The sequence below is a fragment of the Charadrius vociferus genome, unplaced genomic scaffold (assembly GCF_000708025.1).
Source record: "Charadrius vociferus isolate BGI_N301 unplaced genomic scaffold, ASM70802v2 scaffold603, whole genome shotgun sequence".
Taxonomy (NCBI): domain Eukaryota; kingdom Metazoa; phylum Chordata; class Aves; order Charadriiformes; family Charadriidae; genus Charadrius; species Charadrius vociferus.
The window spans coordinates 371,179-389,246 of NW_009647426.1; the positions used below are offsets into that span (position 1 = coordinate 371,179).

General features: G+C 40.6%; 1 protein-coding gene across 1 annotated transcript in view; it reads right to left on the reverse strand.

Moving 5' to 3' along the window:
* Positions 1–18,068, reverse strand: part of SLC2A9 (solute carrier family 2 (facilitated glucose transporter), member 9) — a 112,042-nt gene that overhangs the window by 69,840 nt on the left and 24,134 nt on the right. Inside the window, exon 6 of the mRNA XM_009880537.1 lies at positions 2,947–3,079. Within this exon, the coding sequence (XP_009878839.1) occupies positions 2,947–3,079 (133 nt within the window). The remainder of the gene's footprint in view (positions 1–2,946; positions 3,080–18,068) is intronic.

An 18,068-nucleotide genomic window follows, 5' to 3' on the forward strand; every position in this document is an offset into this window, starting at 1 on the left:
CTCCAGTCCAGTGACCCAGGCGAGTCAGTCCGGCATGGGGAACCAGCAGGAAACTCTGCCAGTAATAAAAAGAAAAGGCAGAGTTTTCTGTTGACCCAGTGAGTTTAACTGATTCACCAAGCAGGCACGTGACCACTATTTAAGGGAACGAGAGGAAAAGATGGATCTGGTCGGCATACGGGGCCCTCTGTTCCCCTTAGAAGGGAATCACCCACAACAATTACCTTCCTTTTCTTTTGAACAGTCTTAATGCATGGGGCGGGCTGGCTCGCCCTTGGCAACCCCCTGGATGGGCCTTCCTCTGTGTCCTCATTCTCCTGCCCCTCAAGTTCCAGAGCCTCATACCTGCTGTGTGAGGGCAAGCGGGAAGGGGAGGGAGGCTGCGGAGGGTTTCCCCTGCCTCCCCGAGCACAGACCCGTTTCCATTCCTCCCCATCCCTTAGGCCCCCTCCTTCTGCCTGACGGCAAGAGGGGAGGGGATCCTCTACTCGTGGAGCCTCAGGGGGCGGCTCCGCCAGTCCATCTCTCTCTCACACACTCCCTGATAGTCCTCAACCTCTCCACCTCGCCTTCCAGAAACTTCCGGAAGTCCTGAAAAGCGGCCTGTGTCGGTGCCGCGACTCCCTTCCCCGGTGCGGACTTAACCCGCGCTGGAGCTAGTCCCCTCAGCGATATGGTCTATGCTGCCGTACAGGTGGATTTTATGAACTCCAAAACGATGTCTAAGAGTCATCCTGACCTGTTTTGCGCCTGGTAGCCCACAGGCTACCTTGCCTGTGCAACAAGGTGGCCAATTCTGGAAGCATGGCTGCTTGATGGGCAAGGAGCGGGAGGGAAATTCAGGGGGATGTATACACTTCACTGTCCTACGGTCCTTTGCAAGCCTCTGTCTAGAATCATTGGTCCAGACCTGTTTCAAAAGCTCTGTAGACTACACTCAAAACGAGTTTCACTCTCTACTACAACATATCTCCGTATCATTTTTTTTTTCTTGTAGAATTAATCTGGTCCAAAAGCTTCTAGTGATAAGCAGTTACTTTGAAAAGTTTGTTTGTTTTTCTTTTAAATCAGCCTCCGCTTTTTTTCCTCAGAGTAGCTAAATTTGCAGTCTTTAAGATGGCTCATGAAAGCCACCTGCTTGTAATCAGCGGGCCAATTGCAAAAGCTCGTTTCCCTTCAGCTACCAAATAAGGTGCGGGGAGCTTTGCTCTCCTGATGTCTTCTACTCCGAAGTCCACCACCAATGCTTCTAGATTAGCTTTCAAATCATTTTCAGAACTCATATGATGAAAACACCGCAGACTGGAGTTGGTCCATTACCAGCAACAGTAAATGGTGTGAATTTCAAGGCAGGTGGTGTTATTTTACTGCCAATTTTTTTACAATTTTTAAACTTTACCTGGGAGAGGCCCAGCTTCGCTGCCAGCGCTGAGGTTTCCAGGTAGCGTGGCAGCGTTTCCAATAGATGCCTTTAACAAGTGTGACACTGTGCAATAGCACTGCAGATGCAGGCTCTCTGCCAGCCATAGCTCCAGAAATACATTTACAATTTTATCAGGTAGAAATGAGCCAATTTAAACTTGGCACCCAAAGGCGTTTCTCCCCAGCCCAGCCGTGGTGCCGCAGAAGTCCCTACCCAAGAGCCAGCCCCAAGCTGTGTCCCTGCTGGGTGCTCTGGCCACGGCTGGCAGGCAAGCCCTTTCCTTCACAGTCCCTGGAAAAGCTTTTCTCTGCCTCACCAAATCTCTGCTGACTCTGTAAAGCTAAAGAACTGCCCCCCAAAGCCCTGCACCTTTTGCTCTCTCCTTTTTCTTTCTCTCCTTTTTTTTTTTTTTTTAAATACTCTACCATATCTTTGAATATTTCAGACTCCAACATTTACAACATTCAACACCGAACTGAGACAACAGGAGAGTCTCTGCATTAGCGTGTCATTTCTATTTCACAGTGCTCATCAGAACAAAAAAAAGGCCAGTTTTTCATTTCATAGTAGATAAAACAGGGTAGAGTGAGGTGCATTAACTTCATGCTACAAGTTTATTAAATTGAAGTTTCGGGGGCTGATTTGCACTTTGCAAGTAATTTTGCAAGCAACTAGTTAGTGACTGAAAGTATTAAGGGTCATATTCAAATGAAGTTTTTATGAATAATTTTCAAAGCACAGTTACGTTCTGCAAACATTTTGGTATTATAATCAGACTCCTTCCTTCTTTGTACACTCCTGTTTTTTAATGTATCCCTATAATAAGTAAAACTAAATTTTCAACATTTTCTCAGCCATGACGTGACGCTATATTGGGACTTAAAACTGACCATAGGAATTCTACAGGGGCAAAGTATACAGCAGCTGTGATCACACAGGCAAATTCTTTTATACATACAACCTCAAGTAAGAACAAATTATTCTGGTCTGTGCCTGTGAAACTGAAGCAAGCTATACGGAAACACTGAAAATATTCAGTTCAATAGGCGTATGAGGTTTTTATTAGATCTACAAAGGTTATTGAGTTACAGAAGCACAGGGTCGAACACAGTGACTACTGAACAAAACTCAGTAACAAAACCTGTGGTTTTGTTAGCCAAACTGCAAAGACTGTAGATAAGGAAGAGTCATGAAGACCAAAACCACCTTTCACTCCCAGATGAACCCTGCATATAGTTGCTGAAGCACAACAGCAGGATGATTTGGTTAGCTTTGTATTACCATGAGTAATGCTACACAGGTTAGTTTGTTGGATAATTTAATTTCTTAAAAAAAAAACCCAAAGCAACAGTTATATTTACACACACACACAAAGACAAACAAAAAAGGTGAGGGGAAAAATAACTGCCAAGAGATTCTCTCCTATTGGAATATTTCCCTTTTACTGTGATATCAGAATTACTTTCCAGCCTGCATCCCTACAAAAAACCAATCCTTTGTTGCAAGAAAGTAACACATCATACCTTTTTCTGCCTTGCTCGTGTTATGTTTTTCAAGTAGGAGGTAACGAGGACTTTCAGGAAGAAAAGGCAGAATCACGACTTGTATCAATGAAGGAACAATGATGGCTCCAAATAAGTAAGGCCACCGAGATTCCTGCAAATGGATGCAAACACCAGTCAGTAATGCTCTCCCATAGTGATACTAGAAAGAAAAATAGCTTTGATGGGAAACACTGTAACTTTTCATCATTCAACATATTGTGTCAGTGAGCAGAGTGATGTCTTCTGCCCGAGCTTAGTAAGCAGTCTGAACACTTCCCCCTCAGATCACCTTCCTCAAGGACCCAGGAAGACAGAATTCAAACCATCAACTGACTGAGCATGAGAAAAGAGAGGCAGGGAAGCTGGAAAACAGCAGTACATAACATGTTTTGCCTTTCCTTCAGCATCAACAACTATATAGGTAAAAATCTGATACATACTCAAATATATATTCTACAACTCATCCCCACTCACAGTGATATCACTCATTAGCTTCAAGAAACGGTACAACACTATTTTCATATAGTTACATGTACCTGCATGTTGCCTCTTAGTCCAATCTAATTGATCTAAAAATATATATATACACACATATATATTTGGCTCAGTCCTCTAATTGTTACACTATGGCTAAAATCCTGATAACACTTTAGCTAAGCTGCTTTTAACACAGTTCTGTGGTTCTTGGTGTAACACATGTGGTGACCATTCAGCATTTCACAGGTGCTGGGAACCAACCAAGTTGGGCTGAGGGCTCACCATGAGCCTCTTCTACTTGGAAAAACACAACATTTGCTTTACAGGTACAACTAACACACAGGCAGTTTTCATTTCCATTCAGAAAAGAGTACGTATACAGTTCAATGTAATTAGAGTGCAAGACGGCTATATAATTTAACAACAAACAAGCTACCTGGCTAACCAAAGTGAGGTTGTCTTTATGAATGTTTTCTCTTGCAGCCAATGATTCCCCCTCTTAAGCTGGCTTCCATGCTAATTTAAGTATAAGAAATATGTTTCACCTATCCTCCTGTCTCAAAATCAGAGGACCTTAAAGAAGTCCTTTTGGTGGTTTAACTAAGAATACTTAGAAACATTATACAAAATACTAAGAAAAATTAGACTGTTTCCCACTCTGAATTAGCTAACCTAGCTCAGATGTTCAAACGAAATGCTGACAGCCCTGTTCCCAATTCTGTGAAATAGAAAGTACTTTTTCTGTTGCCTTGCAAGTGATCTGCTGGAAGTCTTCGGCAAGGACCTGAAACACAAGAGCCATCTGCAGTATCCCCACCAACACAAAGCACCAATGACCCCTCTTCTGGCAAGTCCCCCCTACAGAAGCCAGTGGTTTTCACCTACCAGAGCCCCACTGCAGCGTAGGTGCAGAGCACAAGGTGCTGCACTATCCAACACCATTTATATGAATCTACTCAACTGCTAGCAGATTCCAGACACAACTTCACTTGGCTAATTTTCTTTGAAATCATCTGAAACAAAGTTGTTAACATCATCAAACATATTCATTATTTAAAACCAGCTACAGAGGGCGACCTGAGCAAAGCTCTTTCAGGAAAAGGTTGGGAAAAGCAGCAGAGAACTCACGTAGCTCTCTGGGCTTACTCTCAAGACAGGATACTTTCAAGTAGCTGAAGGAAAAAGATGCCAGCACTATTGTCTCCTGCAAAATGGCCCTTAATCTGTGAATGTTCTTAAGATGCCTCCTGTTCCAACTCAATGTCAAGATGAAATTTTTTAGTTGTTTTCTCCAAGTTCATCATTCATCTATTTAATTCAACGCTTTCTAATTTGAGACTCGGTTCTTAATTGAAAAGCCTGCTGAGACTTCAGTGGGCCTACTGCTCCGGCATTGTGTCTAGCACATTTTCAAAAGCTTGGCTAGATCAAAAGTAGACTACGCTGCAACTTGGCTGAGTGAGCTCCGAGAGGCACCAGGGGTTTGGATCCTGTCCCTCCCATCAGAATGAATCCATCCATTCAGAGCCCACATTTCCCCTAACAGAGCTGGATAAATTTTATTCCAATACCATTTTCTACCGTTAAATTGGAAGTCAAAAGCCCTCAAACTAGTTTCTGTTGATAGTTTTTATTTTACATTCTCCCACTTCAGCAATGCAACTGCTAAAACACAATTTACTGCATGGTATGGGTGTAATCAAGCCTCGAACCTGAACTGGGGACTGAGATAACTTACTAACATAGAATATGCAGGGTATGTCCTAATGAAACTTTTCACCTACTGTTTAAGTGGCAGGTTTGGGGGGTTTTTTAATCTCCTGGGATGGGAAAACAACTCGAGAAAGGGATTTTTTAAAAAAATTTGAAGCTCAAGGTTATCAGTCTTCTTTTGAGCTTCCATTACCATGAGGACTTCAAGATCCTATTTCTTCATTCTGAATTTTTTTTTTTAAATGCATTCGAGTGGAGGAAAACTTTGCCTAACATAGGAGAACCAAGAGTGGTTAACAATCTATTTATAAACAAATGAGTCTCAGTCTTATTTTAAAAATTAGAATATTAAACTAGTTAAGACTTCAAGATCAGTTAATAAATCACACTAAAAAATAGGTACCTGTTTGTAAAGAATAACTTCAGAAAACAGGCAGTACAACTGATAAGTTTTAGTCTATGTCTGCTTGGAATCTGACATTTCTTTCATATAAAGGCATTAAAAAATTGTCATTGTTTTATTTAATCTCTATCATAATTTCCTATAATATAAATACACTTGCTATAAACCATATTAAAAAGTTTATAGGATGTTAGAACTTTTTACAATACTTATAGATAAAAATCTTACTCTTGATCAACATGTGGTATTTCCTGTAGGTTTTTTCCACAATGCCAAGGACACTTTTTAAAGGGAAAAATAAAAAGTCTCTCCTGTATATTGTTGTTGTTAACATTCTGCCAACCTATGGAGACTTGCTTGGTATAAGCTTTCACCCCTTTTGAAGTCTCCCGTAGTGTATGGTTTTTCACGTTTCTCTCAAATAACTCTTCTGAAAGTGTTATTTTGAAAAAGCTATGAACGAGACTGAACTTCTGAACTTACCCTTTGCAATAAATAACAGTATAATAAGTGACAGCATAATAAAAAGCCCTCTGTTTTCACCACATAACACACGGAGCTTCCCTTCCTTCCTCTATGAACGACTTTTGTTTCACTTTTTCTTATGCTAACTTCTAAAACGTTAGAGTAAAACAATCATGAATACGCTCCCACTTGCCATTGCTGGCATGAGTTGATCAGCAAGTCACTGAAGTCAATGGAAACTTCTCCATCCATTTCAATAGTTTTTGGATGATGCCTATTCAGTGCTATAGAACATGCATTCTACTTGCTTTTCTCTTAATTTATATTACTGACGTTCAAATTCTTCATCCCACTACAGAAAAGAAATAGGAGGACTAAAATGAGTTTAAAAGTTTCATACATTTGTTGGTCTGAAAGTATAAAATAAAAATTGCTGAAAATCAAGCTGAATTAGATCCTATAAAGAGAATTAAAAGAAGCAGGGAAAAGAGGGCTTCCCTAACCTTTTTAAGAACGAATAGGACAAGATACAAACTGGGACAATGCTCAGAAGCAATAATAAGGTAAAGGCAGAAGAAAGCGTAGGAATGACTTGGAAGAGACATAACACTTTACCTCAATTGTCATCAGTAAGGAGAAGCACTCAGGCACTACTGAGAGAAATGAAAACAACCACGTCCCATTTTATCTCAGGAAAAACTTAAAAGAGCATTAAATATTTTAATTACAGGGGACCTGACTCATCACCTACTCAGAATCAGTACAAATAACATGTCAAGATGGTAAGATTTTAATTTTAAACTGTCACATTATGGATATTTGCTTAGGCTGGAGCGTGAAAAACCCAGCTTTGATCTATTTACAAAAGACAGTTAAATAGTAGAGTGAGTTTGACAACCACAGACTCATTCAAAGGTTGACATAATAAAGTGCAAAGCTGCAGAAATGCAAGGGCGAGGGGGGGAAATGGATAAAGCACGACATGGATTTATGAACTGCAAATTAGACAAGATTAAATTATACCGGAATACAGTAAAGCAAATGTAAGTATGCCAGAGATTCATCAGCTGAAGTGCAGAGAATGGAACCTACTGTAACAATTAAAAGGTGGAAAAGAAACTGGCACGGGGAAAATGTCAACAGCCACTGCTGAAAGCTGAACCATTGGGCCGTATGAAGTTTAATGACCTATTTAAGCACTGGTTACATTTAATATTTTCCCTAATTAGAAAGATTTTGATAAAATTTGAAGACACTTTCAACACAGAAGCGACTAAGAATTTGAACATATATATGTAAAAATTTGAAAAGTGAGAACTGAATTGTTGACAAGGTGGTACAACAGAGGTGGAAAGAAGTGCTGTACTTGTACTGCCCTGTACACAGACACTCACTTTTTGAAAGATCTAGTGAGGCCAATTAAGTATACCAGTACAAGATGTATGACACGATAAAAAAGACTGAGTAGGGAGATACACGAACTGCCACAGGCTCTACTCACTCTCTCTAATTTTTTTTATTTATTTAAAAAGCATAATCTGGACATGCATCCCCGTCCCCAACCTAGTATCAACCACTACAGCACAGGCAGGCTCCTTGTTTGCTTTCTCCCCACTTTTGGTTTTCTCTGCTGTGGAGACCCCCACGTCCAGCTGAGCATCCCTGACCCCAAGTGCCCCAGGACATGTTTCCCGCATCCCTGCCTCCTGTCCATTCTAGAGCCATGGGGAAATTACTGCACCCCAACGGCAAGCCCCAAACCCCTTCTCCGAGGCAGCAGCCTGCACACAGGATACCACAGGGCACTCCAGAGACTGGAGGCCCAGAGGACAGACTCCAGCCCTGCTTTGCATCCCAGTATAACAGCCACACCACCTCATGGAGCTGCTATCAAGGGCTCATCTTGCTTTACTGCCTGAAACTTGCAGGAGATCGTATCAAAATAAATACTCACTTTGCCTTTTTCTCATTCAGTGCACAGGATGAACTGTGATCCCTCATTGAGCAGGTCTATTTACCAGTCACTACTCCAAACTCCTTTAAATATTAATTCTGGAATTAATTCCTTGGGGGGGTTATGATGGGTTTCCTAGAGCACTGAACACTTTACAAAGAGCAATGATTTATTTTTGTATAATACCTTTCTCATGTAAAAAGACATATTTTATCCATTTTATACATGGGGAGCAAAGAAACAAAAGCCCCTTGCATCCAGTGCAAGATACTCAAAACGTCCAGGAACTAGTGATTTGGCAGTCTCTTCTCTTTTACGTTCCTATAAGAAGCACTAACACATTTAAAACTTTAGTCTGGCAGAATATAATCACATACACATGGACAAAAAGAATTACATCTAGTATGATATCTAGATGCCCTGAAGCATCTTCCCGCGCCTCCCACTACAGCCCCAGAAGGATGCAGGTCTCTGGGATTTTCTGTGTCACATCTGTCAGTCCCACAGGGACATCTAAGGTACCCTAAGGCATCAAAATGATACTATATGTTTATGTTCAGGCAATTTAATCTTATCCTCTTTAGTAGAGACTTGGCACGAAAACTTCGTATCAGAAATATTTTGGTTCACACATACACACACACAATCACATCCCTGCTCAGAACAGACTAAGCAGACTTACTTGGGTGTGCAAAGCTGAGAAGACTGCACAAGCCCAGCATTTCTCTGTTAAACTGTTAATGTGCCACATAAAAAACTCCTAAAGGTAAAGGACAACTTCACTGGCCTGGGGCAAAGGACTGAAAAAGCACTGAGATGGAACTAATTTCCTAGCATTAGAACTGTCTTTTCTTCCTTGAGTCAAGGGTATGGCACAGTGGTGATGACCATGAGGGGAGGTGAGAAACGAGTACTTCTTCCTTATCTCAGGCTTCAGATCTGCTGCTCACATAAGGTACAGAACACGTCTTCCTCTCACCTTCCTTGCGTCACCCCCAACACCGCTTTACAACCTCCTCTGGCTGCAGAGGGCACTAACCTCCCTGTTGCATCCCTGCTGGATACAGTCTTCTCTTTGCATGACCATTTCTGTAACCCACTTCCGTCAAAATATGTTGTAATAACAGAGTTACGAATCATTTACCTTCTCGTTTAAAACAGAGGTAACTCAGATAGCATTTGTATGTCACCTCTGTTCTGCACCCACATGGATATTTATTTTTATATGTCACTACTACAGATACAGCTCTGACAACAAGATTACTCAAGTCTCAGTGTCTTTCCAGGTATTAAACAGCACAGAAAGTTACCAGACTTAAGGCTGTACAATCCTAATCTAAAATCCAGAGAAGTCAGAGGGAGATTTGTTACTGAATAAACCACCTTTGGATCAAGGCTTAAAACAGCCTTGAAAGTGGTTGGTGTCCAGATCCCACTACCTTGTGTTGATTAGATTGCATGTTAGATCATGTTGTACATATTGACAGGGAGAATTAAAGTGTCTGTTACAAGGTCCCAAGATGCTTTTTAGTCCAACTTTGTATTGGAGTAACAACTATCTTTTTACTGGGCACTTAAATGGCAGGATTTGCCTTCATTGCTTATTCATTTCTGAGAAAATTTCAGAAAAAAATTCTGAGAAAAGCAATGGGAAATGGCGAGCTTTCAAATGGGATTATTATCAGCAGCCAGCATATATACTTGAGCTTCTTTAGAAAGAAGTATTAAAAGTATGTTGGAGCTACGCAGAATTTCTGACAAAATTTCCTGTGAACTATGCACGTAGACTCTGGTTAACTTCCATAAATAATAAAATATAAAATAGTAAATTAAAGTAATTGAACAGGATAAGGTTCCGTCTCCCAAACATGAGCGTATAGCATCATTTAGATGCCCTAGGGTACCTCAGATGTCCCTGTGGGACTGGCAGATGTGACACACACAACTCCGGAGACCTGCATCCTCCTGGGGCTGCAGCAGGAGGTGAAGCAAAATGCTCCGGGGCATCTAGAAATTATATTAGATGCAGTTCTTTTTTTGTGTAACTATATTTTGCTAAACTGAAGTTATAAAGGTTAGACTAAGGAATAACAAGGTTAAGAAAAAAAACAAAAACATAAAAAAACCCAAAAGGCATTTGTTGTTTTAAAAACAACTGAAACAGTTGAATACTTAATCTTGACACTATTTTAATGGCAACAGATCTGGTTTTGATTTAAAAAACAAACAAAAATAAATTTGACATTTAAGTTAAAAAATACCTCAAAGTACTAATCAAGAATATGCCTCCTGATTTTTGTTTTTGCCAGTGGTTTCAAAAGCAAACTAAGAAACACAAGTCTAGAAAATACACCCTACTACTCAATACGATGGCTGCATGCTACCCTATGATGCTTGACCAATTTACCACAGCATTAATATCCTATTTGTAAAGGACAAATTTACATATTAGGACATGAATTTTCAATGATGGATGATTTTACAAAGGACAATGGAAATTAAAACTGAAATGTTAATCATCCAGAACCTTCGAAAAGGTTTAAATGTTGGTTATCTCCCCAGCATGTGACACACACTGGGAAGGAAGTCACAGGTCAAAGCATTTAGATTTATTCCTCAAAACCAGATTTTTAAATATTATCAGATACTCAAGCACTAGGGAGACAGGCAAATCTAAACCATTTACTTGCTCATAAAGTTCTGAAGCGAAGACGAGCTAACACAGGATACAATGAGGTTCATGGACAGATACTGCCTGTTATTAGGTCAACTGCACTAAGTGAGAAAGTCCACCTTTTTAAGTCGACAAAGAAGCAAAAAGTCAAACCTTAAGTATATAGACAATAAAAACAAATGTTCTAAGTTTAGTTACATGTGTTAACTATGTTTCAGTGGATCAGTAGAAAGCAGTCTGACAAGCAAATTATAAGCAACTACTCTCAACTTCCATGGTGTTTTGAAACTGCAGACCTGTTGAAGGACACCCTTCCATGAAAGCTTGTCTACTGCTGTTCCAACTGACCTAATTAAACAGAGTGCTGCTACATAGAAAACTTACCTTCTCAAGACTTTGGTGGGCACTCTTTCGACTGTCTATGAGAAAGTAGTCCTCACTGATGATAAACTTTCACCCAAACATTAGATGTTCTGCCATTAAGTCTGTTGTTCAGCAATGAGTAGAATCATAGAATGGTTTAGGTTGGAAGAGACCTTGAAGATCATCGAGTTCCAACCCCCCTGCCATGGGCAGGGACACCTCCCACCAGACGAGGTTGCTCAAAGCCCCATCCAGCCTGACCTTAAACACCTCCAGGGATGGGGCCTCAACAACCTCTCTGGGCAACCTGTGCCAGTGCCTTACCACCCTTAAAGTGAAAATTTTCTTCCTAATATTTAATCTAAACCTACCCTCTTCCAGCTAAAACCCAAATAAATAAATAGATGTATCTCCATAGTTCTCTTTCTTCTGTAACCACACTTCCACATTCAGAAAAATCCTCTCCAGCAGATGTTCTCCTTCCCAAATGCAAAACTGCAATGTTTCAGTACTACATATGTCCAATCAGCTATGCGTTGTTCCTAAAACTTCAGGAACTTCAGAATTGAAGTCTCACAGCACAACTCTAATGGACTGAAACTCATATGCAAATTGAACACTCACAGCTGTTTTCCCATGCATTGCTTAATGAGTTCTGTACTGAAAAGGGATGAATAAATACCTTTGTGTCTGTCTGGGGGAACCAATAAAATGCTGATTTATAATCTCCAGTAAATACATAATCTCAGCTGGTCCTCAATAGATATAAACACAATACCTCATTTAATGTCTCCATTACAAATATATCAACACCCACCACATGCCACCAACAAGGCTGGTGTAACAGAGCAGACCTTCTCTTCCCATGGGTATTATTGAACTATGAACATGCAACAACCCAGAGCGTCCTGGCAGCGTTTCTGTATCCCTGTCAGCACCACCAAGACCACATATCTCTAGCCTGATGGCTGCACAGCAGCTTCCCTCGGCTGCATCAACTATTGGATGAGGTGACCTCCTAGCCCCTGATCAACAACTCATAGCTTGTAATTAAGTGCCAGTGCCTTGATAAATGACACAGAAATTGCTTCAGCAATAAGAAACTCTGCGTCTTATACGTTACTGTGAAAAGATGAAGGAAATTTCCCATTGCTAGATAAAAAAGGAACCCAGGGAATATTTTAAAAAGGATTGCCATCTTCAAAATCACTACCTCAAGCAATTCTTAATTGGCGTGTCTGGTACCAGTTCGCAGGAAGCGCAGGCAGATTTCCATCCAGAAACACATAATCAATCCAGGCTCAGAAAGGCACACAAACACCTGCTGAAATTGGTGATTATCTGAACAAGCGATGAAATGTTTTCTTGTTCTGTTTTTGTTTCTCTATTTTTTCCTTTTGTTATTTTTTTTTTTTAAGATTGTATTTAGAAGTTCCTTTATTTGTAAGGGTGTTTTTCTGAGCTATTCTTAGCAGATACCATCCCCTTATGGATTTGAGCAGCCATTTACAAGCACCAACCTGTATCCTTAGCAGAAGATTTAAAACACTCTTCTGGGAAGACTCCAGCCTTTAATTCAGAATTTTGCATTTTACTCCAAGAATATAAGGAAGCTTTGCTTCTCTGCTTTTATGAAACACTGTACCAGCTCAGCAGCTCAGAGGAAAGGCAGGGACCAGCGTAACATGGAGTCACCTTTTGCAAGTCTGTCTCAATGGAAGAATGTTTACAGGAGTATTTGAAACCACCTCTTCAAACTCCTGCTCTAAACTAAGGTGACTCCTGATCAAAAAATTGGGGACCAGAACTGATGAGCCAAATTCCTAGTTTATTTTTCCCATGTCCTACACTAATTTTTGCTCTGAAGATGCTACTAAGAACTAGCAGGCTCCACAAAGCAGCATGTTTCTAAGGATATAAACTATCCCACTGAAATTAACAGGACTACTCACATATTTGGGCATACAGTTTAGTTAAAGTCCCTGAATTCAGGTTTAAGAGCCTTAGGAAATCACTCTTCGAAAGTTCAACACGAATACATGGAGATCTTTCCATTGTAAATTGTTATATACAATTCTGTGTACACTTACTATTTCACAGAATCACAGAATGGTTGAGGTTGGAAAGGATCTCTGGAGGTCCACCCCCTCTGTTCAAGCAGGGTCACCTAGAACTGGCTGCCCAGGACCATGTCCAGACAGCTTTCGATTATTTCCAAGGATGGAGACTCCAAGACCAATCTGGGCAACCTGTACCAGTGCGTAGTCAACCTCACAGTAAAAAAAAAAAAAAAAAGTGTTTCCTGATGTTCAGAGGGAACCTCCTGTATTTCAGTTTGTGTCTATCACCTCTGGTCCTGTCACTGGGCACCACAAAAAAGAGCCTGGCTCTGCCTTCTATGCACCCTCCCTTAAGGTATTCATATATATTGATAAGATCCCCCTGACCTGAGCCTTCTCCAGGCTGAGCAGTCCCAGCTCTTTCAGCCCTTCCTCAGTGCTCCAGTCCTTTCCTCCTTTTAGTAGTCCCTCTCTGGACTGTCTCTTGTACTGGGGAGCCCAGAACTGGACACAGCACTCCTGGTGGGGCCTCACCAGTGCCAAGTAGAGGGGAAGGATCATGTCCCTGCTAGCAGTACTCCTCCTAATGCAGTCCAGGAACCCATTCATCTTTTTTGCCACAAGGGCACACTGCTGGCTCATATTCAACTTGGTGTCCACCAAGACCTCAGGTCCTTTTCTGTCAAGATGCTTTCCAGCTGGGTGGCCCTCAGCATATACTGGTGCCTGGGGTTGTTCCTCCCCCAGTGCAGGACTTTGTAGTTCTCCTTGTTGAACTTCACTAAGTTCCTGTCAGCTGCAGGCTGTCGAGGTCCCTCTGGATGGCAGCATCACCCTCTGGTGTATAAGCTACATCTGCTAGTATGGTGTCCTCTGAAAACCTACTGAACGTGCACTCTGCACCATTGTCCAGGTCATTAATGAAGACACCGAACAGGATTGGATCCAGTACTGACCCCTGGGGTACACCACTGGTTACTGGCCTCCAACTAGACTTTGCTTCACGTTGTTATATTTCTAGAATATAACTAGGCAGAATGAAGATGTTACGTTTTTCTGTTCTACACAGCCAGATGTTTGGAATCATTGCAAATAGGACATTTGGGGAAGTCAAGTGATTCTGGATGCTTTTGTCCTACTCTAATGGAAGCTACAACCACCTTTTTACATTCTTTAACCAGCATACATCCATGAGGCACAAGCTGGTTTCATTTTGAAGATACTTCATGGAGTTGCAAGAGTTCACCTGTCTCTTATTGCCACAAGAGCTCTTGGTTCTATATTCTGAAATAAATTCTCACTCATATCTTGAAAGTTAAATATCTTTAACTATAGACACTATCATGGCTCAAGGGGAAGATAAACATATAGAACAAACGAGCTCACAGAAAAACACGAGGAACCTGGTTGATTCATACTTTTGTGTTATCATGCTAATGTGTAAAACCCGTTTCAAGAGCATCTCCAACAGGCCATTTTCTCATTGGTGTCCACCTGCAGGCTGCAGGTCCCCAGAGCAATTCTGAAGTGCTTTCCTTTCTCATCTATAATTTACTGACAGCTTTTAAGGAATCCTTGAATCTGCGTCAAGAGTCTTAGGAAGAAGGATCAGTTAAAAAAAAGAAAAACAAGGGAAAAAACACACTAAAAATGAAGCTTTGACAAGTAAAATCAAAGCTTAGTTTTCAGAACAGCCTTCAGCTGCACGGGCTGTACAACTGCCTATTCCATCACTGTCTATTTTAGTGCAAGTGAAGGAGTGCTTTTAAAAGAACTTAGTAAAGAAAAATGAAAAATTCCTATATAAACTTTCCTAACTACACAACTATCTATCGCTTCAAATATATCATTTTTAAGGGGTCTTGTAAAGAAAATTAGTGTTTGACATGGCATCTGCAGAAGTTCTTAGTTTGAGTTTAAAAAAAAAGACAAAAAAAAAAATTACAACCATTCCTTAGCAAGGTCCACTTGTGTAAAGAAGAACTAACTTGAAAGGAACTCATCACAAAGATCTTTCCTTACTAGACATATAGTACGGTGCCTATAAAGTTCATTAGTCCTTTCCCAAATTTAGCTCATTTTGCTGTAGAAATTAATATTTATATTAACAACAGAATTTCTTTGCTAAAATAATCAGTTGTCACAGGAAGGCAGTTTGGCCAGCATCACCAGGTGTCACAGACTAATTTCCAGCTAACTTCTTTTTCAAAAACAGGTAATCTCTAGCCAGATATGCATTAAGGCTGCTCAAATTCCTCAAAAAAGTAGAATGTAAAACTGTAATTCATTTTGTTTCAATGACAAAGACAACATCCAATTAGTAAAGTTTCTAAGCGTAACCACTTACACAGCAGTTTTGCAAATTCCAGCTGCGTTAAAAAAAAAAAAAGATCAAGGAAAATCTAGACAAAGACAGCATATAATTTAAAGACAAATTCTGAGTCTTCTCTGGTTGTACTTTGTTTTGCATAGCTTTAAGTGTTTATGCACCACGGGGTTGGCCTACCTATGGCAAAGAGCTGTTCTGGTCAGAGAAGCAGCGGGAGCCAGACAGCCACTGGGCGCAACTCCAGGGGGAACAACTGCAGCTCAGCAAAACCTTACGCGCCACACACGGGAAAGGGGGCTCAAAGCAGAAGTCTGAGGAAAACATGGCAACACTCAATTCCACTTTTATCTGTCCTCAATAAATATAGACGCTAAACATTTTTTTCTCCCCTTTCTCATATCTGTACACAGATGAGACACTGAGGCTCAATGTATTAAAAAAAAATGAATACAGTAACTACAGCAACTGTATTCATAAACTAAATCCTCTATCACTTAATGAAAGATTAAAGCCCACCTTCATTAAACAAGCTGAAGCAATAGAAGAGACAGCCCAGTGGTGTACAACATTTAAAAGATGTTACCATCCTAAGGAAAACCTCTGGAGCAGAACATTACACGCAGGAGGAACTAGATGAGTTACTTACAGAGAGATACACGGAACGTGCCAGAATCAGGCCAGACAATATTCCCCCAAGACGGTAAGTCTAATTTGAACTTTCAAAACTGAAGTTGACAATGCACTGGCTTTTGCTTTGCAGGGAGCAATCTGTCAGAAAAATGGGCCGGGTGATTAAATTGCAGAATCACAGAAACAGAGAGAATGGAAACACCTGAAGGGCAGTGTTTGAAGAAGTGACAGGTCTGAAACAGTTCGTCCTTATCTTAAGATCTGTTTTTTCCTTCAGTCAGATATATGGAAAGCCGCACATGCTATACAACCAAAAATGCCCCAAATTAAATAATCTTGTAGCCAGTAGCAATAATTCAGTGCCCACATTACAACAGATAACAGGACTGCACACCTGTGGGCCAGCACCAAGTTGTCATCTACCGTTGCCACAGCTTCCTGAAGGATGAAGGGCTCTGGCTTACAGGAGGCTAAACCAAGGCACTAGCACCTGAAAACGAGCACACTGCTCTCAGCAGTCAGGGTGGTGGAGAGAAGCAGGTCACCAGCATGGGAAGTCGTGCTCTGTAGTCTGATCACCAGCCACCTTTACCATCGTGTAATTTCCCAGACCTCAATGGAGACAAAGTAGATGTGCTGTCCCACAGGTTATGACCTACAAGAATCAGAACCTTGAATAAAAAGCATTGCTGGGATTTGTTGGATGGGATGGAATTAAGATAGGGAAAAGAAAATAAGAATATCAGACCACAGCAGCAGAGGACCAGTGTCACGACAGCAGCTTTTCTCATTCGGAATATTCACTCTTGGTGAGCACTACTCACTAAAGGAACACCTTCCTCAGACTTAATACTCTAAACTTAGTACCCCTGGAGACAAATAGAATAAAAGCCGATATACTCAGAATCCAAAAGAATGCCTGTATTTAAGTATTACAATCATTATTACCTTTTTTTTTTTTCTTGTATATGCTCTTTTATACTATAAATTAAAAATTGGATGTAGTACTGTTTGGCAGCCCCATGTCAATATAGCATGACACAGGAAAAAAAAAAAGTGAACGCAGTTCCAGAATATTTCAGCCAAAATATTTCCAGGAGAACCAGGAAATAAGAGAGTATTTCATACAATTCTATTTTTAAAAGTGCCATTTCATCTGGGTTATCTGTATAATCTTGTTCTCTTGGCTTCAAATTTAAAACCAGAATTGGTACCGAGAAAGGCACCTAGGATGGAAGAGATTTAAGATCTTGTTTTACTAGAGAAGATGAAGTCTAACCTGAAACACAAAGATCACAAGTGATGGCGAGAAGAGAAAGGATACACTTGGGGTGGGGAGAAAGATATTAAGGGATAAATAACAGTAGATCAAAAGATTAATGATAATAAGCTGACAGAACTAGCATGAAAAGGTATCACAAGGAAATGAGAAGATTCTCAACCATCAGCCCTTCCAGCAGAAAGCTTGGGAAGGCTGAAGGAATAGGAAAGAGCCAAACAGCCTTAAGGCAGTAACACAGCCAAAGCTGTGACCATTGACCCCCAGCACCGAACCTGGGGCTGCCCACATGTCTCCTGCTTCACCTGGGCTGGTCTTCATGAATAAAAGATTGCTAAAATATCACTTTGGGGCTGCTTAACCTACTTGACATAAAAATCAGTAAGGACTTTCTGAATTGCTTCAAGTAATGCTCAGTGCTTCGGAGCTATTTTTATCACACTTCCACATTTAAAGGAACACTGTTGCATTCGGTAACAGAGGAAGTTATCAATGAGATTGTTAATAAATGCTTGTAAGGCTATGTCCCACCGCCTACATAAACACTTTCATTTTCAGTGGAAAGACTTCTACAGAACCACTGAAGGCAACAACCTCATATAATCCAGATAAATGCATCAAGCTCCAATTTAAAAGTTAAATTTTCTGCTCAAGCTCCTTCAGCCAGGAGTCTGTTCCAAACATCACTCTGCTGAATTTCAGCGTGCAATTATTCACAGAGCGTTTATAAAAAGTTATTCTTGTAGCAATCTTG